This window comes from Lissotriton vulgaris, chromosome 5 (assembly GCF_964263255.1).
Source record: "Lissotriton vulgaris chromosome 5, aLisVul1.2, whole genome shotgun sequence".
NCBI lineage: Eukaryota > Metazoa > Chordata > Amphibia > Caudata > Salamandridae > Lissotriton > Lissotriton vulgaris.
The window spans coordinates 1,947,274,301-1,947,299,527 of record NC_141693.1 but is presented as its reverse complement, the minus strand read 5'-3'; the positions used below and the strand labels follow the sequence as shown (position 1 = coordinate 1,947,299,527).

Genomic DNA, 25,227 nt, shown 5'->3' with positions numbered 1-25,227 from the left:
AAGAACCATGCTCTCAAATTCATTATTGCTAGAAAGGGATGAAAAACCAGTCCCTTTTGTCGAATCAACCTCCAGATCCTTAATACACTTCAGGAAAAAGTTGTTAAAGAGCACTGTAAGAACACGGGTTATCGTATGAGTAATTAGATTCGGTAACGATATATCTGGTAGAGCTGATTCAAGCCGCAGATTCCTTAACGTAGAATTATCCCCAGGCGTGAGACTGGATCCGGAAAACTTTTTGCCACAGCATTCCTGCCCGCCGGGGGGATGGCACCACGTGCCTCCATGACATCGTACACAGACATGATGTCAGTGAGGATACATAAGTCCCACCCCGGCGTGCCTACGTCAGTTTTCTTCTGAGAACTTTATCCACGCCACAACACGGAGCCATAACAAACAAAAACTGCGGGAATACTGGAACAGTGTGTGAAAAAATCAACTAAACAGAAAGGGAAGAAACCAATGGTGAGGAACAACACCATTCAGAACAGTGCCAGGAACTATGGCACCAAAAGACATGGAATGAAAGAATAGAGTACAGCACTGCAAAGCAAGGCTGCAAATAAATACAACCACCCCGGGGCAGGAAACATATGAAAAGTTGCACAGAAGACGAATAAGTCTGCAACCATCGCCCAGAACTGAGAGGGGTAACCAGGCCAGAACAGAAGAGTAACAACAAATCATCCCCAGCCAACATCAGCTGGGAGAAAAATATCCTGAAATGGGGCTAAGGGTCGAGACCCAGCCCAGTGACCTCGACCCCAAGGACTACAAGGAGTCAGAACTGCATGAGCAACCCCACACTGGAGACCAGGGTGCAAGGGTGCGAAAGTACCCATGAAACCACCAACCAATCAACAGAATGGAAGGAATGGAGCAAGCGACAAGACGAGCATCCCCCTTGGGAGAGAGTTAGAAAAGGCACTCACAGAGGACAAGCACCCGGAGGTAGGCGAGAGCTGAAGACCAAGAAGGTCCTTGCAGAAGGGGGAGGAAGGGTGGGTTGTGAAGGAATCTGCAGCTAGAATCGTCTCTACCATATACATTGTTACCAAAGGCAATTAACTCGTACATCTGATAGACTACACTAGCTGCAGATTCCTTAACATTGAATAGATACCCTACCCATGTCCTATGGAAAGGAAGGTCTGTGAGAGGACCTCTCCAGCTCGGACAAGCACAAGACCCCAACAGGGACTGGGAAAATAGCCCAGTCCTCCTCAACAGGGGAGTCCCCCGTAAGCAGAAGAGAACCTCCGCATCATAAAAGAAAACCGGCCCCACAGGGAATGTGTTAGAATGACAAAAGAGGCAGCCCAGCCCTCACCAAGCAGGAGAAAGTAAGGGCAATACAAAAGGAGGCCAGTACACCCCAAGCCCAGGCAAAGTTCCAGGGACCTCAACCGGAAGCCCCAGAGGGACAGGCAGAGGAGTACTGAGGAAGAAGAGTAACCCAAAGACTCCAAGGAGAAGGGGTAGAAACGATGACAAGAGCCCTCCACTGGAAACACCCAGGGAAGAGGGCAGCTGAATCCATCACAGCTGGAAGTCAACAGGCCAGACAGAACAGCGCCTCAACAATAAGGCAGGCGGGAGAAGAGAAAATATAGTATCAAAAGGCTCCCGCAAAACAAGAAGCAGGGGTGCCAGGCCCTTGGCCGTAGACCAGAAGAGCAGGCGGGCACAGCTGGACACTGGCAAGCGCCACGAAACTGAACGCCCAGACCACATTGCCCTTCAACAATGGCAAGGCCAGAAAAAATCCCTAACGATGCCAAAAGGAGACCGCTCCGGACAGAACCGATCCTCAAAGAAGAGCGACCAGCCGGAAGATAAGAGGAGAAACAAGTAGGACGGAGCAAGCTATCAACATAGGAAATGAACCCCTCTGTAACACCAGACCAAACGGCAGACAAAGGGCAAAAACAGCAGCACAACGCCGTAGATTTATTTTTCCTTCGGAGTTTTATATACCGCAAAGTTGACCTAAATCGGGTATCAGAGAGCTTTACATAGCACCATTTGCATTACATGAGGACACATTCATTATTCTTTTTTGTTTGCCACAGGGAGATTAAGTGATTTGCCCAGAATCACAGGATGGAAGGAGGACGAGCAGGAGAAGGACGGACGAGCAGGAGAAGGACGGGCGAGCAGGAGAAGGAGATGCAAGGAGGAGAAGGAAAGGAATGAGCAGGAGAAGGAGATGCAAGGAGAAGGAGGAACAGGATGAGCAGGAGAAGGAGGAGCAGGATGAGCAGGATGAGCATGATGAGAAGGAGGAGGATGAGGAGGAGGAGAAGGAAGAGGAGGATGAGGATGAGGAGCAGGAGAAGGAAGAGAAGGAGGAGAAGGAAGAGAAGGAAGAGGAGAATGAGGAGGAGGAGAAGGAAGAGCAGGAAGAGCAGGAGATGAGCAGGAGATGAGCAGGAGATGAGCAGGAGATGAGCAAAAGATGAGCAGGAGATGAGCAGGAGAAGGGGGGAGCAGGATGAGCAGGAGAAGGGGGGAGCAGGATGAGCAGGATGAGCAGGAGAAAGGGGAGCAGGAGGAGCAGGAGCAGGATGAGCAAGAGAAGGGGGAGCAGGATGAGCAGGAGAAGGGGGAGCAGGATGAGCAGGAGAAGGGGGGAGCAGGATGAGCAGGAGAAGGGGGGAGCAGGATGAGCAGGATGAGCAGGATATGGATGAGCAGGATGAGCAGGATATGGATGAGCAGGATGAGCAGGATATGGATGAGCAGGATATGGATGAGCAGGATATGGATGAGCAGGATAAGGATGAGCAGGATGAGGATGAGCAGGATGAGGATGAGCAGGATGAGCAGGAGAAAGAGAAGGATGAGCAGGAGAAGGAGAAGGATGAGCAGGAGAAGGATGAGCAGGAGAAGGATGAGCAGGAGAAGGATGAGCAGGAGAAGGATGAGCAGGAGAAGGAGGAGCAGGAGAAGGAGAAGAGGGAGCAGGTTGCGCAGGAGAAGGGAGAGCAGGAAGAGAAGGAGAAGGATGAGCAGGTGAAGTAGAAGGATGAGCAGGAGAAGGAGCAGGATGAGAAGGAGAAGGATGAGAAGGATGATCAGGAGAAGGATGATCAGGAGAAGGAGGATCAGGAGAAGGAGGATCAGGAGAAGGAGGATCAGGAGAAGACGGAGCAGGAGAAGAGGGAGCAGGAGAAGAGGGAGCAGGAGAAGAGGGAGCAGGAGAAGAGGGAGCAGGGGGAGCAGGAAGAGCAGGAGAAGGATGAGCAGGAGAAATAGAAGGATGAGCAGGAGAAGTAGAAGGATGAGCAGGAGAAGTAGAAGGATGAGCAGGAGAAGTAGAAGGATGAGCAGGAGAGGGAGCAGGATGAGAAGAAGAAGGATGAGAAGGATGAGCAGGAGAAGGATGAGCAGGAGAAGGATGAGCAGGAGAAGGATGAGCAGGAGAAGGATGAGCAGGAGAAGGATGAGCAGGAGAAGGATGAGCAGGAGAAGGAGAAGAGGGAGCAGGTTGTGCAGGAGAAGGGGGAGCAGGAAGAGCAGGAGAAGGATGTGCAGGAGAAGTAGAAGGATGAGCAGGCGAAGTAGAAGGATGAGCAGGAGAAGGAGCAGGATGAGCAGGAGAAGGAGCAGGATGAGCAGGAGAAGGAGCAGGATGAGAAGGATGATCAGGAGAAGGATGATCAGGAGATGGATGATCAGGAGATGGATGATCAGGAGATGGATGATCAGGAGATGGATGATCAGGAGATGGATGATCAGGAGAAGTAGAAGGATGAGCAGGCGAATTAGAAGGATGAGCAGGAGAAGGAGAAGGATGAGCAGGAGAAGGAGAAGGATGATCAGGAGAAGGAGGATCAGGAGGAGGAGGATCAGGAGGAGGAGGATCAGGAGGAGGAGGATCAGGAGGAGGATCAGGAGAAGGAGGATCAGGAGAAGAGGGAGCAGGAGAAGAGGGAGCAGGTTGTGCAGGAGAAGGGGGAGCAGGAAGAGCAGGAGAAGGATGAGCAGGAGAAGTAGAAGGATGAGCAGGAGAAGTAGAAGGATGAGCAGGAGAAGGAGCAGGATGAGAAGGATGAGCAGGATGAGAAGGATGAGCAGGAGAAGGATGAGCAGGATGAGAAGGATGAGCAGGATGAGAAGGATGAGCAGGAGAAGGAGGAGCAGGAGAAGGAGAAGAGGGAGCAGGTTGTGCAGGAGAAGGGGGAGCAGGAAGAGCAGGAGAAGGATGTGCAGGAGAAGTAGAAGGATGAGCAGGCGAAGTAGAAGGATGAGCAGGCGAAGTAGAAGGATGAGCAGGAGAAGGAGCAGGATGAGCAGGAGAAGGAGCAGGATGAGAAGGATGATCAGGAGAAGGATGATCAGGAGAAGGATGATCAAAAGAAGGATGATCAGGAGAAGGAGCAGGATGAGAAGGATGATCAGGAGAAGGATGATCAGGAGAAGGATGATCAGGAGAAGGATGATCAGGAGAAGGATGATCAAGAGAAGGATGATCAAGAGAAGGATGATCAAAAGAAGGATGATCAAAAGACGGATTATCAGGAGAAGGAGGAGCAGGAGAAGAGGGAGCAGGTTGTGCAGGAGAAGGGGGAGCAGGAAGAGCAGGAGAAGGATGAGCAGGAGAAGTAGAAGGATGAGCAGGAGAAGTAGAAGGATGAGCAGGAGAAGGAGCAGGATGAGCAGGAGAAGGAGAAGGATGAGCAGGAGAAGGAGAAGGCTGAGCAGGAGAAGGCTGAGTAGAAGGCTGAGCAGGAGAAGGCTGAGCAGGGGAAGGCTGAGCAGGGGAAGGCTGAGCAGGGGAAGGCTGAGCAGGAGAAGGCTGAGCAGGAGAAGGCTGAGCAGGAGAAGGCTGAGCAGGAGAAGGCTGAGCAGGGGAAGGCTGAGCAGGGGAAGGCTGAGCAGGGGAAGGCTGAGCAGGGGAAGGCTGAGCAGGGGAAGGCTGAGCAGGGGAAGGCTGAGCAGGGGAAGGCTGAGCAGGGGAAGGCTGAGCAGGGGAAGGCTGAGCAGGGGAAGGCTGAGCAGGAGAAGGCTGAGCAGGAGAAGGCTGAGCAGGAGAAGGCTGAGCAGGAGAAGGCTGAGCAGGAGAAGGCTGAGCAGGGGAAGGATGAGCAGGGGAAGGCGGAGCAGGGGAAGGCTGAGCAGGGGAAGGAGGAAAAGTATGAGAAGGAGAAGGAGGAGAAAGAAGAAGGAGGAGAAAGAAGGAGAAGGAGGAGAAAGAAGGAGAAGGAGGAGAAAGAAGGAGAAGGAGAAGAAAGAATAAGAAAGAAGGAGAAGAAAGAATGATGAGAATGAGAAGGATTAGAAGGATGAGAATGCGAATGAGACTGAGAAGAAGGAGAATGAGACTGAGAAGATTGAGAAGGACAATGAGAAGAATGAGAAGAAGAATGAGAAGAAGAATGAGAAGACGAAGGAGAAGACGAAGGAGCAGGAGAAGGACAATGAGAAGGACAATGAGAAGAAGAATGAGAAGGAGACTGAGAAGAATGAGAAGAATGAGAATAAGATGAAGAATGAGAATAAGATGAAGAATGATGAGAAGGAGAAGAATGAGAAGAAGAATGAGAAGACGAAGGAGAAGAATGAGAAGACTAAGGAGAAAAATGAGAAGAATGAGAAAAATTAGAAGGAGAAGAATGAGAAAAATGAGAAGAAGAAGAATGAGAAAAATGAGAAGGAGGATGGAGAATGAGCAGGAGGATGGAGAATGAGCAGGAGGAGAGGGAGAAGGAGAATGAGAAGGAGAATGAGAAGGAGAATGAGAAGGAGAATGAGAGGAGAAGGCGAATGAGAAGGAGGAGGAGAATGAGAATGAGAAGGAGGAGGAGAATGAGAAGGAGAAGGAGAATGAGAAAAATAATAATGAGAAAAAGATGAAGGACAAGGACAAGAAAAATGAGAAGGCGAAGAAGAAGGAGGAGAAGGAGGAGAAGGAGAAGAAGGAGAAGAAGCAGCCACGGAAAGAAGGGTTTGACGATTTAGACCGTGGGGACGGCAAGGAGCCCTCCCTGGAAGACACTGATGAAAAGGTGTAACAGCTCTGGGAAGGAAGACACCAACAGATGACAGACTTCCGGAGAGGAAGGAACCTCAGGAGACTAATCAAGAACCAGACGCAGGTGCGGCTCCGTGGAGTCCGCCACCAGCCCCTGACCGATGTCGGTTGGCACCAGAGTGGGCACTTGCAACGCCGGATCGACCTCCGCCACCATGTGCTCCCCAGCAGACCGGGACGGGGTCGACACCGGTGCGGCGAAGAAGCGATGCCACAGGGAGCCCGAAGGGATTTGCGGTGAGATTTGGACGCCACAGGCCGAAGAGGAGATTCCCAAAGGACCACACCTCAACGACACTACCCTCCTATGACCTGAAGCCGCAACCTTCGGCGCCGAAGCTGCCAGCGACTCCGCTGAAGTACCGGCGCGAGGCAAGGGATCTGCAGACGTCTCAGGAGGTGGAGGAGGGCCCAAAGAATCCTGCAGAGCCGCAGTGTAGGCAGTCATCTGGGCCCTAGTCGCTCTGACAATGGGAAACGGTGGGTGGGAAGGCGACAGGCGGGGGAGGATGTCCCAAGGGGAGCAAGCACCGACCGCTGAAGGACAGGGCCTCGGAGACCAACTAAGGGACCTACCAGCCGGTGAACCACGTGGCGAGGGACTATGTCGCAGACTAAACCGGCGGCTCCTTGCTTCCAATGTAGGAGACAGACGCTGGGATGACACCGACCTGGACAAGCGCGCCAACAGCAATTTCATCCTGCGCTCCAGCCGCGATTTATGCTTAAGGTGTTGGCAGGCATGGCAATCAGTCTAGTTGTGGTGCTCACCCAGGCACCACATGCAGATTGGGTGAGGGTCCGTTGCGGACATGGGACGTGCACAAGAGGTACAAGTCTTGAAGCCCGAAGGCATTCGCACACTGTTCCAAGAATGGCAAGCGTGAAAAAGAATGGAAGGCATGAAAACAGGCCAGGACACAATCCGGATCAGCATTGCACGCGGAAAACAGAGAATACTAACGTAGGTGCGCCGGGGTGGGACTTATGTATCCTCGCTGACTTCAAGTAGGAGGACGTCAGGGCCGAGTCACGGGATGCTGTCCCCCCGGCGCACAGGGATGCTGTGGCAAAAAGATTCCCGGATACAGTCTCACGCCTGGGGATAATTCTACGTTAAGGAATCTGCGGCTAGTAGTCTCGATCAGATACTTGCGCAGAATGTGAGGCCTTCAGGAGTAATACATCAGCAATTGTCTTTTCATTAAAAACTAAGTGCCCGATTCTCACAGGATAGCGAAGCAGAGCAGGCCAAGGCTTACTAAGGAGAGATGTGAGATAGTAACTCCAGCTAGCCCAAATGCATCAAGTACAGTCAATAAATCACTGTCCAGTCAGTGGTTGCTTTTAAAAAGGGAACTACGTTTAGTACACACACTACTACATGAAACACATTAGAATACGCATGTACAAACGGGTAAGTGGAAACACCTTAAGTGACACCCTCATGTCATGTTACAAAACCAGATCACATAAGTGGGTGTCATTATGAATAAGGCTCCCTGGTTTCAGTTTTTACAGATTTTTACAGACAAAAACATTATATATGTGGATAAATATGGAAACTGGGTTGCTTTTTGAGTACTTCTAAATTTTGTCTGCCACGACTTCCAGGCCAAAATACATGTGGATTGATATACAAGGCTGGTTAAAAAAAGAAAGATTTTAGTAAAGAGGTTTTAACCCTTTAAATGTGGGCAAAATGTTCCCGCAGTGCGGGAAATTGTCAAACGTGAGCAGATCGGACGGCTCTGGGCCGTCCCACGCACACACCACCTGTGACCTCAGACGGCCGGGAGCCGTCCCAAGCATCCAAAGGGTTAACAGCAGTAGATATGCACATGGTTGATAATAAACTTTGCATATTTTCATGTAAGTGCACTGACTTATCTTCTGCAGGTGTTCACATCACTGAAATCTGGCAGACATTCAAGTATAAATGCATATTTATCGGTTAAATAAATGTGGAAATATACTAATTTCAGCTTAATTTTTCCACAAAACCCACAATATATATGGATACATACAGATAAAATGAGCAAAAAATAAATATGGATAAATACAGAGATAAATGGCCCAAAAAAATACCATAAAACCGGGGGCCCTAATTATGAATTAAGCATGCCTATTGGCTTTGTAAGGGTGTCACCATAGGTTGGACTTGGCCCTTCTGGCAGGTTCACCCCTGAACTTTTTGCTTTTGGTATGTGACCTGGTGATAGTGATTTTTGGCTTCGGCGCACTTTCACTGTGTCCCAGTGGAAAGTGCATGCGCACTCTGTGTGTGACATTGGCCTGCCCTCCCTTAGGAATGCATGGGGAATGTCTGTGTCCCTGGTAGTTCCTGATGCGTAAGGTGTGCAGGTGCATGTTTGGATTGTGCGGACTCGTGAGATTAAATGCTTCGCAATGATGTATGCGGCGTGATTGTGTCTAGTGTGCAAGTGCCACTTCTAGACATTGGTGTCCGTGTGCAGTAAGGATGCTGGCGTGTGATTGGCTGGAGCTGGCTGGTGAGCCTGGCTCCAGGAGTCTGGATGGGTCTGCCCCGGTGGTGAGTGGAGAGATTAGCATGCTGACTAGAGGGAGGGGTGCACCTGGGACCTGAATAGGGCTGGGCTTTCCCCACATAATGCTGGCTCCGCCCCTGTAGTGCGACTGATGACCCTAGCCTCCCAAGTGAATAGGAAGGGTGGCTGAGCACAGCAAGAGTGCTCCAAAACCAGCTGCCACTGGTTTCACCCCCACCCTGCACCCAAGACAAAGATTTTCACTGTATAAAAAGGGGCTGTGTACCCTTACAAGTTGCTCTCTTCTTGGATCCTGTTGCTGAGGGGGGGCTGCTGCTGCTGGGCACCGGGAGGATCGCCACTGGGGATTGCCTCCCTGCCTCGGAGGACCCTGTGAGCTGGCTCTGGGCCCAGCCTTGCCCCCCCCCTCCCCCCCCCCTCTAGCGCGTTGCCTGCCTTGTAAAGGCAGGCAAAGGTGATGGCCATCAAAGGGCATTTCCATAAGTGTGGATTGGACATACTTGGAAAAATAAGTTGAACACAGCCGGGCGTTGCGTCGAAGTGCTACTGATGTGGAAATCATCCTGCCAAGTGCGTCGGCGGTATCCAGCCCACAGCGGATGGTAAACTTCGCTGCGTCCCTCCCTTCAGCAACCACGAGAGAGAGCACGCCTGGGGCTCCTCTGGCACGGAGGCAGCACTTGCGTGTCCCGGCCCCTATAGACATGAAGTGTTTACTGACCGCAGTCCGAAGCTGGAGAAGAAAACATGTTCCCAAGATGATCCAGCTTCTTGGATTCCCTGTCCAGGGGAGCGGTAAGGAATGCGCCCTTGGACGTGGAGGCTTGGACTACCAAGCTCTCAGGGGTGGGGTGTTGGGAGAGGAAAGTGGGGTTGCCCGGGGCTGGGCAGTAGCATCGGGCAATCATCCTGTCCATAGGAGCCCCTGTGTTGGGCCTAGACCAGGTGCCCAAAAGGATGTCTGTCAGGGCTTCATTAAACGGCAGCAGGGTCACCGAAGAGCTCCCCGACAGTTGAAGCACCTCTGTCAGGAGGGTAGTCCTGACTGCCACCATAAGTAGCTCGAGCTGGAGAGCATTGGCCACCCAACGCAACACCACTGCGTATGACGCTTCCTCCTCCTTAGCCACAGTAGGAAGAGACAACATGCCAACGTCTGGTGAGGTATCCAAACCTCTGGCTTCCCCCAGTTCCGCTTTCCATTCCTGCTCATACAGAGCTGGTCTGCTAAAGGCTCCCCAGTCCTCCTCACTCTCCTCTGGCTCACTAATTTAGTCTGAAAGAGCCAGGGTAGACCAGGAGCACAAAAGCACCCGGTGTCGGATCCGGCGTCCGACTCCATGTCAACCTTGAGGTGGAGGCCTGTTTCGATGTCTGCTGCGGACACAGCCAACGCCAGTGGCAGAGGTTGTGCCGGTGGAATCGGTGCCGAGGGAGGTGCAACAAGTCAGGCTGCCCAAAGATGGCATTCATCACAGAAAATCCGAGACTGGGAAGGGGTCGCACCGGGTCCCGGAAAGGAAGGGAAACCCAAAGTCGACCCAGCAGGCTGCGCACGCGGAGCCGCGGGCAGAGCACCTCCCGCATACCTCGCCGCGTCGTCCAACTGACGGGGACAAGTCGAAGAGTGACTATGCTTCTTCACCTTTTTGTGCTTCGAACCTACCTGACCTAGAGTGCGAAGACTTCGAAAAAAAGAATGGTGTTAGCGCCGCAATTGGTGCCTAGACCTCCTCCGCAACCGGGACCTTGAGCAGCTCCGAGCTGTCTGCCGGGCCTCAAGTAGCTTTCCGGACCCCTCCCACAAAGGCATAGAGGCCAAAGTCCGGCAGTCGGAGCACGACTAGGGGTCATGGTCGCGCTCCAGACGAACAAGTTACTTACCTTCGGTAACGATATATCTGTAAGAAACAGTAGTTAGTATTAGATTCCTTACCTTAGAATATCCCCAGGCGTCAGACTGGATCCGGACATATTTGCGTAGCAATACCCCTACGCGTCGTTAGGCGTCGTCTCTGGCTCCGCGTCAGTCGTCGGCGTCGTCTGCGCCGGAATGACGTCGGAGTACTTAGACGCCGCCCATGCGCGCTGACGTCAGTTCTTAGACACAGCTTTTCCGCCCAGATACGCAGAGCCATGCTAGAACCAACACTGGTGCCAAGAAACTAGGGCCCTGAAAAGGGATGGCCTTAACCCTAGGTATCAGTTCACAGAACAGGGAGGATGGGTGGGGCGGTAAGGAATCTAATACTAACTACTGTTTCTTACAGATATAACGTTACCGAAGGTAAGTAACTTGTTCATCTGAAAGAAACAGGTTAGTATTAGATTCCTTACCTTAGAATAGATACCCCAGCAATACCAACCCCGGTGGTGGGTCTGCGAACCAATACTCACACCAGAAAGTCCTGGAGGACGGAACGGCCAAAGAAGCCATCCCTCCGTACTTGACTGTCCAGGCAGTAGTGCCTCGCAAAGGTGTGCAGCGAGGCCCACGTAGCCGCCTGGCAAATGTCGTGCAGGGGGACTCCCCGACCCAGGGCAGTAGTAGCCGCTGTGGCCCGAGTGGCATGGGCTCTCAGCCCAACTGGAGGCTCCTTTCTAGCCATGGAGTAGCACGCCCTGATGCATAAGACGACACACCGAGAGATGGTCCGATTATGCACCGCCCGTCCCTTCTTCTCACCCACGTAACTAACAAAGAGTTGATCATCCACCCGGAACTGGCGCGTGCGATCCACATAAAATGAAAGCGCACGTTTTGGGTCCAGACGATGGAGCCGCTCTTCATGCTTTGAAGAGTGCGGAGGCGGAAAGAAGGAGGGCAAGGTGATGGACTGCCCGATGTGGAAAGCAGAGACTACCTTTGGCAGGAAAGATGGTTTTGTACGCAGCACCACTTTGACCGGATGCACAGACAGGAAAGGGGGTTTACAAGATAGAGCCTGGAGCTCACTCACTCTCCTGGCAGAGGTGATGGCAACCAGGAAAGCTGTCTTCAGGGTAAGAAGACGGAGAGGACAAGAATGAAGCGGCTCAAAGGGAGCGCACATCAGGAAAGTAAGAACCAGGTTCAAGTACCACTGAGGCATCACAAAGGGAACAGGTGGAAACATGTGCGTGATGCCCTTCACGCACGCACCTCCCGACACGGTGGACCATGCGGTTCTACTGGGCCGCCTTCGGAGCGTGGGAGTAACTGGCCTGGCTTTAAAATGGTCAACATCTTATCTTTGCAACAGACAGCAAGCTGTGGCGTTACCACCATTTCGATCAGCCACAGGACAGGTGAATCAGGGTGTCCCCCAGGGGTCAGCGATCAGTCCGATCTTTTTCAATCTATATCTTCGACCCCTGGTAGACCTGATAAAGTCATTTGGCATATCAGTCATCAATTATGCCGATGACACTCAACTGATCTTTTCATTTGAGGGTACAGAGAGAGTGTCGAGGGACACCTTTCACCGTTGTATGTCGGCAACAGCAGAATGGCTGCGAGTTAACTCGCTTCAATTTAATGGGTCAAAAACTGAGGTTCTCCATTGATCCCTAGATAGACTCCCCCGCCCGCTACCGGATGACTTCTGGCCAACTTCCATCCCGGGCACAGTGGAGGCCGCAGAATCGGCCCGCAATTTGGGAGTTCTGTTTGAGCCTAATCTGCAGCTTGACGTCTTTGTTAATAGGACAGCAGCGACTTGTATGGGCTTGCTTCGTGCCCTACGTAAGATCTTGCCGTTACTTCCCCTAGGAGCCAGAGCAGAGGTAGTGCGTAGTTCTATTCTCAGTAGGTTAGACTACTGCAACGCACTACTTCTGGGAGCCCCTAAGACCTTGATCCTGAAGTTGCAGAGGATTCAAAATATGGCTGCCAAATTGGCTCTCTTGTTCACGCTCTGCTTCTTCATCTGCAGCACTGGCTGATCTTCATTGGCTACCTGTCCAGCAGAGGATTGCCTTGAAGGCCTTACGCCTTGTCTTCAGGGCTCTGCATGGACTGGGACCGATACCGCTTCAAAATCTTCTCTTGGTATCAAGATGCCAGACTTTTGAGATCTTCCTCAGCGTTCCTGGTGACGGTTCCCAGGATCAACAGTGTGAGGATGGGCGGCCGTGCCTTTAGTTTCAAGGCCGCCACGTTATGGAATACCCTACCTCTGGCGCTGAGGAGTAGACAAGATCTGACTTCCTTCAAGAGGGAACTTGAGACCTACCTGTTTCCAAGAGCAATGTAGTGTGCTTCACCTGATGGAAAGATATGGTCTCAGCGCCAGGATACCCTTTGGGTGACAGCCGCGCTTACAAGTATAAATACATACATACATACTTCAGAAAACGAGTTACTATAGGGGACTTGAACAAAGAAGGTTGATCAGGCAGCCTTAGGAAGGCTGAAGGAGCAGAAAGGTAGCCCTTGATAGTGCCCAGAGCAGAGCCCGGCTGGGCAAGAGAAAGAAGTAAGAGAAGAACTTCAGAAAGAGGGGCAGAAAGGGGATCCACAGCCTTTGCTGTGCACCATGCCACAAATGTGTTCCACCGGCAGGCGTATACCGACTTTGTGGAGGGACGCCTAGCTGCCAGAATAACGTTACAAACTTCAGGAGGCAAGTCAAATGGCCTCAACTGCCGCCGCACAATCTCCAAGCATGGAGGTCGAGACTGGACAGGTTCGGGTGGAGGACCGTCACCTGCTGCTGCGACAGAAGGTCCTCCTGAAGAGGCAGACGGATTGGGGGACCAACTGACATATTGACTAGCTCGGGATACAAGAACCTTCGAGCCCAGTCCGGAGCCACAAGGATGACATGGGCCCCGTCGCGCCTGATCTTCTTCAGCACTCTGGGCAGAAGTGGTATAGGCGGAAAGGCGTATAACAGACCGCAACTCCACTTGCGACAAAATGCGTCGCCGAGCGAGTGCCGCCTTGGAAATTCCAACGCGCAGAACTGATGACATTGCACGTTCTCTTCGGTGGCGAATAGATCTAACCAAGGCTCTCCCCATTGCAGAAAGATGCCTTGCGCCACGTCCGAGTTCAGATGCCATTCGTGATCCATCGAGCACCGTCTGCTGATTTCGTCCGCCCTGGCGTTCAGAGAACCTGCCAGGTGGGGAACCACCAGGGTCACGCCCTGATGTTCCAGCCACTGCCAGAGCCGCAGAGCCTCTTGACAGAGGGTCCAGGACCCCACCCCGCCCAGTTTGTTGCAGTATCACATGGCGGTGGTGTTGTCCGTGAACACCTGCACTGCACTTCCTCTGACAGAGGGGAGGAATGCCTTCAGTGCCAGACGAATCGCTCGCAGCTCCGCAGCTCCAGAAGGTTGATATGGAGCTGGGACTCCGCCGGAGACCAGAGGCCTCTGATCTCCGCCTCTTCCATGTGGCCTCCCCAGCCCTGGATGGACATGTCCGTCACAACCATATGCTCTGGTTGGGGAAGGGAGAGGGATCTGCCGTTGACCCAATAGCGGTCCGTGAGCCACCACTGCAGCTGTCTCGCAGTGCCCTCCGAGATCAGGACATGGCCGGATAGGTTAACCTGATGCTGGGCCCACTGAAACTTCAGGTCCCACTACAGAGCCCGCATCCGCCACCGGGCGTGATGCACCAGAAGGATGCAGAAAGCCATCAGCCCCAGGAGCCGCAGCGTCAACCTGACCGAAACCCACGATAAAGGCTGAAAGATCGGAATCAGAGCCTGAATATCCCGGACTCGCTGCTCGGGAGGATAGACCCGAAACTGCGCCGAGTCCAGAACAGCCCCGATGAAGAGGAGCTTTTGGGAGGGACACAGGTGTGATTTCGGCACGTTGATGGAAAACCCCAGCAGGTGCAGGAGATCCGCTGTAATCTGGAGGTGGGTGACGACTGTCTGGGGAGAGCCCACCTTCAACAACCAGTCGTCGAGGTAGGGGAAGACTGAAACCCCTAACCTGCGCAGATGAGCTGCGACCACCGCCATCACTTTCGTGAACACCCGTGGGGCGCTGGTAAGGCCAAAGGGGAGCACGGTGAACTGAAAGTGCTCAAGGTCTACAGTGAACCGCAGGTAACGCCGGTGGGCCGGCAGGACGGGGATGTGAAAGTAGGCGTCCTGCAAGTCCAACGCCACCTTCCAGTCTTGCGGGTCTAGGGCAGCCAAGACCTGAGCCAAAATCAACATCTTGAACTTCTCCTTCCGGAGGAAGCCGTTGACGTTCCGTAGGTCCAAGATAGGGCGTAGGCCCCCTTTGCCCTTCTTGGGTACCAGAAAGTAGTGGGAGTAGCAACCACACCCTACTTCTGGCCCAGGAACGCGCTTGATGGCCCCCCTTGGCCAAGAGGGCCGTAACTTCCTCCTGCAGAAGTCGCAAGTGGTCCCCGACACGCGGTGGTACAGCGGTGGCATGGCTGGAGGGGTCGCCTCGAAGGGGAGGGAGTAGCTCCTTCAGACGATTTGCAGCACCCACCTGTCCGATGTGACGGTGCGCCAGTGGAAGAGGTGATGGCGGACCTTGCCCCCTACTGGCGACACATTGGCCTGAAAACTCGGACTAGGAAGGTTTCGAGGCGGATGCTGCGGGTGCGGACTGGCCTCGCCGTTGTCCCCGACTGCCTCCCCGGCGGTTTCCACGGCCGCCACCGCGCTGAAGATTCTGTTGAGGCGGCGTGTGGCTGGCGGCATGTGTGGGGGCGCCCCTTCCTTAGCCACGAAAGGAGCGAAAGGCACCCGTTTGCTGGCGCGGGGCCAAGAAGCCCAAGGACTTGCCCGTAGCCCTGGAGTCCTTAAAGCGCTCAAGCGCGTGGTCTGCCTGGTCGCCAAACAGGCGACGGCCATCAAACGGCATGTCCAGAAGAGTAGCCTGGACATCGGCTGAAAATTGGTGCACCGTAACTAGGCGTGGCGTCGAACCGCCACTGTCGTGGCCATCGCTCTGCCTAGCGTATCGGTGGTATCCAGTCCGCATCGGATAGAGTACCGTGCCGCATCTCGACCCTCCACTAGGGCTTGGGCGAGTTTAGCCCGGACCTCCTCAGGGCATTGTGGCAGCACGTTCGCAACCGTGTCCCACAGGGTGTGGGTGTAGCGGCCCAAGAGGCATGCGGTGTTGGTTGACCGCAGTCCCAGACTAAGGGACGAGAACACTTTCTTGCCAAACTGTTCAAACCTCTTGGATTCCCTGTCGGGAGGAGCCGACGGGAACGCGGTCTGGGAGTTAAAAGCCTGGATAACCAGGCTCTCGGGGTGGGGTTAGTCGACAGGAAGCTTGGGTCACCCGGAGCCGGGCGGTAGCGTCTGGCCACGTTCCTGTCCACAGGCTGTCTCGAGGCGGGCTTGGACCAGGTGCCCAACAGAACGTCCCATAAGGCCTCACGGCAGCAGAGGCTCGACTGAGCTTGACTGCGGTTTGAGGACCTCGGTGAGGAGATTAGTCCTCACAGCCGCTGAGGGGAGCGTAAGGTTCAAGGCCTTAGCTCCCGCATCAACACTACGCTATAGGCTGCCCATTTCCTCCGTAGCCACTGTAGGAGGGGAGACAAAACCAGTGTCTGGAGAGAGGTCCAGGCCGCTGGCCACCCCAAGCTCCTCTGTCCAGTCCGCTTGGTCCTGACACTCCCGTGTCGAGGGTCCTCAGACTCCTCCCAGTCCTCTTCGTCACCCAATTCCTGGTAGCCAGGATCAACAATCGGGGCCCGTTCGTGGAAGTGGATTGTACCAATAGCTGTCTCATACGGCACCCAACGGGGCCGTGTCGACGGCTGAATGGGAGCGATAGAAGGACTGGGGCCAGCGTAGACCGAAGTCGGCACCGGTGGCGACACCCTCAGGGACGGCGCCGGTGAGGTCGTAAGGTCGACCGGTAGTCGACCCGGATCCGGATCCGATCGGGGCTTACGGCGCCGAGATCGTAGTCACCGGCGGCGCCGGGGCCGGAGCTGCCGGCGGCGTCGGTGCCGGAGCACTTGACCCGCTAGGCCCCGGAGCCAGGCCCACTGGGCCCAAAGGCGCCGTGGGGCCCGGTGGAGAAGAGAGCGACCTCATGGCCATGAGGTACTGCTCGATCTCCTCCCGCGTCGCATCTTGCTCCGGGACTCGAAGGTGTACGGCAGGATGCAGCGCAAGCGACTTCAGCGGAGTCGCGTGGGTGGTGCCACCCAAAACCCCGTCCGCGTCGGGGGCGGTCGGAGGAGCGATGATGCCTCTCCGACCTCTCATGCCTCCTACCTGAGGAGGAACCAGAAGACCGATGCCGACTTCCGGAGCTGCGAGGACTCCGCCCCCGCGACCGGTCCCTCGACCTCCCGTGGGACCAGGACCTCGAATGGCGCGGGCCGACTGCCAGAGTTCGAGCCGCTTGCGGGACCGCTCCCGCCTAGCCTTCGACGTCAGGGCCCGACAGTCGGAACAGGATCGGTTGTCGTGGTCGAGGCCTAGGCATTGCAGACACCGGCGATGGTGGTCGGTATTCGACATCAGTCGACTACACTTCGAGCAGGGTTTAAACCCGGGCATCCCAACTGGCACCTGAAGAGTCGAGAACTACTTGAAGAGGATCAAAAACGATCAAAATGTTTTAGTCAAAAATTGACTAAGGGGTAGAGCTTCTCCGGATCTGCGCTAGCTGGCGCGGAAAAAAGAACTGACGTCAGCGCGCATGGGCGGCGTCTAAGTACTCCGACGACGTCATTCCGGCGCAGGCGACGCCGACAACGGACGCGGAGCCAGAGATGACGCCTAACGACGCGCAGGGGTATTGCTATGCAAAAATTTCTGGATACAGTCTGACGCCTGGGGATATTCTAAGGTAAGGAATCTAATACTAATCTGTTTCTTTCAGATAGAGGCACACGTGGTGCGGATCCATCACCGAGTCGGTTACAAAACTGCAAGCCTTAAAGCTGGGCATTCCTTGTGCACCAGGAGTCGACATTTCAGTAAAAAATGGACTGGGGGTTCCGCTCTCTCTGGATTTGTGCTTGCTGGCGCAGAAAAAGAAAGAGCTAACGTCGGCGCGCAAGAGCGGTGTCTATGTAGCTACTGCAACGTCATCCTGGCGACCATGACGCAGAATGCGGAGTCAACTGACGCCACCTTCCGACACACAGGGGAACTGCTGACGAAAAACTTTTCGGATCCAGTCTGATGCCTGGAGATTCTAAGGTAGGTAATCTATAACGGTAACTTTCTGATAGCCATAATTAACCACAGGGTCTAGGTCTGAATTGAAATTCAACAGACTACCCATACATAGGAAGACCGGTCTGCAACCTGCAGTGAGCTTTCCCGGAGTTACCAGAGCAACATCACACTTTTGCCCCAACCACAAAACAGAGGGACAGAGATGTAGTGTGCTTTGGCGTAACCGGATCACCTAGAAACAGAGACTGACTAGACTCTTCATGCAAGAAAGGGTTTTGTATTCTCTGTGCCCAGGCAAGGAGGTTGGCTCACCTCAGCATTGCAGAGGAGTATCCTGAGCAATGGTTTTGATTAGGACGTACTTTCTGCTCTCCAACACTTCACGTCTTTTCCCTGAACAAGGACAACTGAGTTTGCCTTGAAGAAGGGATTTTTGGCTGTAGACTGACTTTGGGCTGGGGGCCTTCACAGTCTTCATGGTTACAGACAAAACTGATATTGACTGACGAAGGTACCAACATGTATACAGAGCCTAGGCACCCTTCTTAGTACAGCTTCTTAACGTTATTTTTCTGGTGATTATACAAGATTAACTTGACAGCTTAGCTGCCAAGCCAGACCTACAAATTGATTGTGAGATGCACGAGAGCAAGGGAAGAGTTGAACACAAAAAGAAGCAAGCCGCCCTGTAGCAGTCAACAGCTGCCAGGCCTTAAATAAAAATTACGCCCGACAGGGTGGAGGAGCAATGGATGAACAGAGGTGCTGGGGCAAGAGGAGTGCTATTGCCCAGTAATTGTGTGCACCTGTCACAATCACGCCAAGTACTATTTGTACATTAAAAAAAAAGTCAAACAGATCGCAAGGGAGCAATAGAAGAATCAAGGTGTAAAGGAGGGTAAAATGGGGCCAATCAGGATGACAGAAATACATGAACTCCTAAGAAGTGTTAAAAATCACAGAAAACAAACAACCCCCAGATGTCAGTAGTGAAAGGACAGAAGTAATCCAATAAGAACATGATTGGTTCCCAACTGTGGTGGAACAAATAGCCCACTATATGTACATATTTTAACAGTTTGTAGTAGAGGCCTAAAAATGACACTTCAAAACTGTTGTGTTGTTCCGACTAATCCGTAGGCTTTGCAAATTTTTTGAACAACATAAACTAAGGGCTTTGTGTCAAGACCGATTCCTGACACTTCCGCAGGATATGGTGGCCTATGGTGAGCTAGCTCACAGTGCAACTATAAGCACCCCACCCCTTCCAAATTACCAGGGAGAGAACAGTTTCTGGCAAAAACTGAACATGACAACCCTGATCACTCGGGGCCCGCGGGACCAGTACAGAACCTTTCGCTTAGTCAATCATGCTTACTTATTCTCAGGGAAATATAGAGAAAATACACGGTGGGACATTTTCAACATTATTTATGGAATCAGCGTTATTCTTGTATAAAATACGTGGGCTGCAATGATTAGAAGACAGAAGCAAATAAAGGAGATCACAAGCACCAAAGGAGTGAACAGTAGATACATTTCTACCATGGTGCTGAAGCAATAAATATAAGCAGGCATTTATGCAATATGGTAATCTAACATATGCCTACAATACGGACCTTTCTCTGAGTGTACCTTGAGTGTGTTTGTGTGTGTAGAGCTAAGAATCTCCCCTAGGGACGATCCATCTATATTACCTGATGGGAGAGAGTGAAGGACCCAGTCTTGGTCTCGAGTTGGACACCCCTCACAAAATGTCAGACATGTGCGTGGTGATTCTCAGCATGCAGCGACCTTCGGGGTCAGCAGAAGGGCCTCCTCTACTGAACGATCAGGATGCCTTCGCAATGTGAACGATAACTTAGTGAGGTTATGGATATGTGGATGAAGATGGGACTAGTTTTGTACCTCATGCGTAGGGAGGCCTAGTACATGATGTTTAAGGCATCATGATAATGTTGTGCGAAGCTGGATGTGTAAACAAAGCAGTTTCGGAGAAATTAGTTTCAGAGAAACTAATCCAACATTATTGTGCATGCAAATATGTGCAAGAATTCACATTTGAAATGTTATTTTCTAGGACAATGTAAGAAGTAAGCTGCCTCGCTACATGGGCCTAACCAAGGAATATAACACGCACTCCTCATCCTAAGGGTCGATATATAAAAGCCATCTAAAAAGCCAGTATATCATTTCATAAAATGGAAAAAGGTAAAAAACTGCTCTCAACATAGCCTAAAAACAAACTTCCCTACAAAAATGTATAAAATCCTCAAAGTCATTATACTGTTTGAAATCCTAAGCACTCCGAAAGCCATGGTGCCTAGAAAAATACAAATAAAACAAAACTGTTTAAAATCAATTCAGTTTATAAATCAAGCCAACACTGGCCATGCCATGACTTGGAGTAAATTGAAGAATTAACCTACTGGTCTCCAACAGTCTCCCAAAAAACAATCAAATGTGAACAAATTACCCAACACTGCTAAAATGCCATCATGGCAAACACCTTTATTAAAAAGATATAAGTAAACCTAATCTGTTACAAATATATAAATGGTAAAGTTAACGCTGTGAATGGTAGGTGAACTGAAATACTAGAAGACTGGAGTAAAGTCTTAACAGTGCCTGAAGGAAGTGCAAAAAGCAAGAGCAATGCTTAACATTCATCACCAAGGCAAATTAATAGGTAGTGCTGTTAGACCAGAGAGGCTTACCGGCAGGTTTCTGGGTTTCTAAGGACTTTCCTTTGTAAGTATCAAACAGGTTGAGCGAAGAATACTTTTTTCCATCCTTCCCCTTTGCTGTTTGCCCCAAACGATCGGACATTGCGCTGGAAGGTCATTGAGTACGGTGGTTCCTCCTGACACCCCACGAAACGTGCCTCTTCCTACAGGGAAGGGAAAAACAAAGTTTTCAATATATAATTCTCTATATATTTTGGTGGGATTTTGGGCATGGAGGGTACACCTCAAGTCATTCAGTACAGCTATGGCGCACTGAAAATGTTCATAAACACAGCCAAGTACCCACCTTCACCAGCCAGTTGACTAATTACAGAAATACACAGACTGGACCACCAAAGTAAAAACCATGACTCCATGCGGTTTAAATGACAAATTGGAAAGGTCATGTTTTCTATAACGATTGTTTTAAAAAGAATGTTCATGGTGTCGTTGGCAAGGTTGTTCCTAGTGACACAGTAGATAATGTTGTTTGTATATAAATTGCAGTTGACATCATTATGCTTTTAGTTGTAGCTTGTAGTTGCCTCACTAGTGTTATTGGTTTTCAGTGGGGTTAGGGTCAAGCAGAAGCATTCTACTAGATACGTTGGTGTATATGTGTTTTGTTAATGTGCAAATTCCAGAATCACATTTCAAACTTCAGGAGGCAAGTCAAATGGCCTCAACTGTCGCCGCTCAATATCCAAGCACGGAGGTGCAGACTGGACAGGTTCGGGTGGAGGACCGTCCCCTGCTGCTGCAACAGAAGGTCCTCCTGAAGAGGCAGACAAATCGGGGGATCGACAGACATGCTGAGTAGCTCGGGATACCAGTATCTTCGTGCCCAGTCCGGAGCCACAAGGATAACTAGGGCCCGGTCACATCTGATGTTCTTCAGCACTCTGGTCAGAAGTGGTATAGGCGGAAAGGCGTACAACAGACCGCAGCTCCACTCGCGAGGAAAAGCGTCTCCGAGCGAATGCCGCCTTGGAATTTCCAACGTGCAAAAAACTGATGACATTGCGCGTTCTCTTCTGTGGCGACTAGATCTACCAAGGCTCTCCCCACTGCTGAAAGAGGCCTTGCGCCACGTCAGAGTTCAGGCGCCATTCGTGATCCATCATGCACAGACGGCTGAGTTCGTCCGCCCTGGTGTTCAGGGAACCTGCCAGGTGTTGAACCACCATGGTCACGCCCTGATGTTCCAGCCAATGTCAGAGGCGCAGAGCCTCCTGGCATAGCGTCCACGACCCTACTCCGCCCTGTTTGTTGCAGTACCACATGGCGGTGGTGTTGTCCGTGAACACCTGCACTACACTCCCCCGGACAGAGGGGAGGAATGCCTTCAGTGCAAGCCGTATTGCCCGCAGCACCAGAAGGTTGATGTGGAGCCGGGACTCCGCCGGAGACCAGAGGCCTCTGATTTCCGTCTCTCCCATGTGGCCCCCCCAGCTCTGGAGGGACGCGTCCGTCACAACTACGTGCTCCGGTTGGGGTAGGGAGAGGGATCTGCCGCTGACCCAATCGTGGTCCGTGAGCCACCACTGCAACTGTCTTGCAGTGCCCTCCGAGATCAAGACATGGTCGGACAAGTTGCCCTGAAGCTCGGCCCACTGAAACTTCAGGTCCCACTGCACAGCCCGCAACCGCCACCTGGCGTGATGCACCAAGAAGGATGCAGTAGGCCATCAGCCCCAGAAGCCGCAATGTCAACCTGACCGAGATTTGGGATAAAGGCTGAAAGATCGGAATCAGAGATAAACCCGAAACTGCGCCGAGTCGAGAACGCTCCGATGAAGAGGAGCTTCTGAGAGTGACACAGGTGTGACTTCCGCACATTGATGGAGAACCCCAGCAGGTGCAGGAGGTCGGCCGTAGTCTGGAGGTGGCTGACGACTATCTGGGGCGAGCCCGCCTTCAACAACCAGTCGTCGAGGTAGGGGAAGACTGAAACCTCTAACCTGCGCAGATGAGCTGCGACCACCGCCATTACGTTCGTGAACATCCGTGGGGTGCTGGTAAGGCCGAAGGGGAGCACGGTAAACTGAAAGTGCTCGTGGCCTACCATGAACCGCAAATAACGCGGGTGGGCCGGCAGGATGGGGATGTGAAAATAAGCGTCCTGCAAGTCCAACGCTACCATCCAGTTTCCCGGGTCCAGGGCAGCTAAGACCTGAGCCAAAGTCATCATCTTGAACTTCTCCTTCCGGAGGTATCCGTTGACGTTCCGCAGGTCCATGATAGGGCATAGGCCCCCTTTGCTCTTCTTGGGTACCAGAAAGTAGTAGGAGTAACAACCACACCCTACTTCAGGTCCAGGAACAAGCGTGATGGCCCCCTTGGCCAAGAGGGCCGTAACTTCCTCTTGTAGAAGTTTGAAGTGATCCCCCGACACGCGGTGGTACTGCGGTGGGATGGCTGGAGGGGACGCCTCGAAGGGGAGGGTGTAGCCCCTTCTGAACATTTGCAGCACCCACCTGTCCGATGTGACAGTGCGCCAGTGGAGGTGGTGATGACGAACCCTGGCCCCCACTGGCGTCACATGGGCCTGAAAGCTCAGATTAGGAGGGTTTTGAGGCGGATGCTGCAGGGGTAGGTGTGGACTGGCCTCGCCATTGTCCCTGACCGCCGCCACCGTGCTGGATGGTAGTCTGCGGCCCGTGGCTGGCAAGACGTGTGGGGGCGCTCCTTCCTTGGCCACGAAAGGAGCGAAAGTCAGCCGTTTGCTGGCGCGGGTCGAAAGGCCTAAGGACTTGGCCGTAGCCCTGGAGTCCTTAAAGCGCTCAAGCGCATGGTCTGCCTTGTCGCCAAAGAGGAGACGGCCATCAAACGGCATGTCCATAAGGGTGTTTTGGACATCAGCGGAAAAGTTGGCGGGCCTCAACCAGGCGTGGCGACTAATCACCACGGTCGTTGCCATCGCTCTGCCCAGTGAGTCCGTGGTATCCAGCCCACACCGGATGGAATACCGTGCCGCATCTCGACCCTCCGCAAGGGCTTGGGCGAGATTATTCCGGGCCTCGTCCGGACATTGTGGCAGCACGTCTGCGACCGTGTCCTACAGAGAGTGGGTGTAACGGCCCAAGAGGCATGCTGTGATTACTGACAGCAACCCCAAACTCAGGGAGAATACCTTTTTCCCGTATTGCTCATACCTCTTGGTTTCCCGATCGGGGGGAGCCGTCAGGAATGCCGTCCTGTGCCAGCTTCTCGGAGTATGGCGAGGACAGCCGGCAGCCCAGAGACGCAGGTGCATGGCTGTTGCCCTCGGGCGCAGGTACCTCAGGGTTTCCTCAGTCCTCTGCTGAGCTCCTGTGGCTACAGGAACTCTCAGCCCCAGGTGCCCAGGAGCCAGCAGCCCCTCATTTAACTCTTTCATGGTGGCGAAGGGAGCCCTCAGGTCCAGGTAGCAGCACCTTTCAAGCCTCTGCCATGTCAACAGCCCCAGCCCCCTGTGCCTGCAGAGTCAGCGCTTTGCCCTGAGATGTTCAAAACCACTGAGGCCCACGTGTCAGCAGCCCACCCCCCACTCCTCTTCTGGGTGGGAGTGAGCAACTACTAGTGCTCTGTAGGGGGTGTCCGCAGCCCCCTAGTCCGGTCATGTGAGAGTGTCCAGCCCCTCAGTCCAAGGTTGCAGAGCGCGCGTAGTCTTCTCCGCAGGAGGACGACCTTCAGTCCCTTGTCTGGGTGGCCCCTCCGTCACCCCCCGCCCAGTGCTTCTTCCTTGCTCTGCCCAGGGCAGCTCTCCTGGGCTCCCGCTGTGTGAGCTGGCAGGGCTGCCCGGACCGTCCCCTCACAGCTCCTCTTACTGGTGTACACACAGAGCACGGGCAGAGGGAGGATTTGTCATTTACAATGCCAACAGCTCTAACTTCGGCAAAGGCGAAACCGTTGCGTTGTAAATGCTTGTTTTTTTTTGTGTTCTTCTTTCTTCAAATAACGCTTTAATTAATGGAGAAAAAAAAAGGTCTCGCAATTACCCAAGTTTGAGCTATTGGCATTGTAAAGAATGCCTTTTTTGTTTTGCTTTTTAAAACATAAATAAAAGGCATTGTCATTTACAATGCCAATAGCTTAAACTGGTTGTGAATGTGAGCGGTAAGGGTGTCTGTGGGAGAAACTTAGCAGCAGCAAAAGATGCACCTCATGGTTGTTAATGTGTAGGGAATGTCACTTATTGAACAGGTATGACAAAGTATGTGAGAGCCTCGGGGTCTCGTTTTCTGTGAAGCCTACGAGCTTCTAGTAAGTGTTTTAGTACCAAATAGACAATCAAGTCTCTAGTACTACAATAGAGAGATGGGACCATTCTCAGGCAAAGCTTGCACTATCAGAACTGTAGGTCCTCTGAAGTGCACTGGAGCGGCTAGGGTCGCAGAGTGTTCTGCTCCTATTTGTTATGACTTAGTTCAGGAAATCCAAGTTCCTGGAAATTTCAAGTCAAGTCAAGTCAAGTCAAGATAGCTTTATTCGGTGTTTTAACAAAAAACCATAAAAGCATGACATACAAAAACACAATTAATCTATACATCTCTTTCTCATATAAAAATTTCGTATAATAAAACATCATCTGGATAAAATGAGTAAAAATACAACAAGTTCATTTAAAATTCATTTACAGGACTCTTGATATTCATACAGTCTGCTGCTGTATACGTATTATGCGGTGTTTATAAGGAACATTATAATACGAGTTTTTCAGTTTTATGCATTATTCAAGAAGTCCTATACATTTCCCATAGACCCCCTGCATTTTACGATAAACGTAAGGAATTTTATCATTGTCACTATAGTGATTTCTTC

The 25,227-nt window shown here is 52.3% G+C and overlaps 1 protein-coding gene across 1 annotated transcript in view; it reads right to left on the bottom strand.

The window, feature by feature from the left end:
• Positions 1 to 25,227, bottom strand: part of PRRC2A (proline rich coiled-coil 2A) — a 1,005,169-nt gene that overhangs the window by 900,611 nt on the left and 79,331 nt on the right. Inside the window, exon 2 of the mRNA XM_086919885.1 lies at positions 20,416 to 20,588. Within this exon, the coding sequence (XP_086776011.1) occupies positions 20,416 to 20,527 (112 nt within the window). The 5' untranslated portion in view covers positions 20,528 to 20,588. The remainder of the gene's footprint in view (positions 1 to 20,415; positions 20,589 to 25,227) is intronic.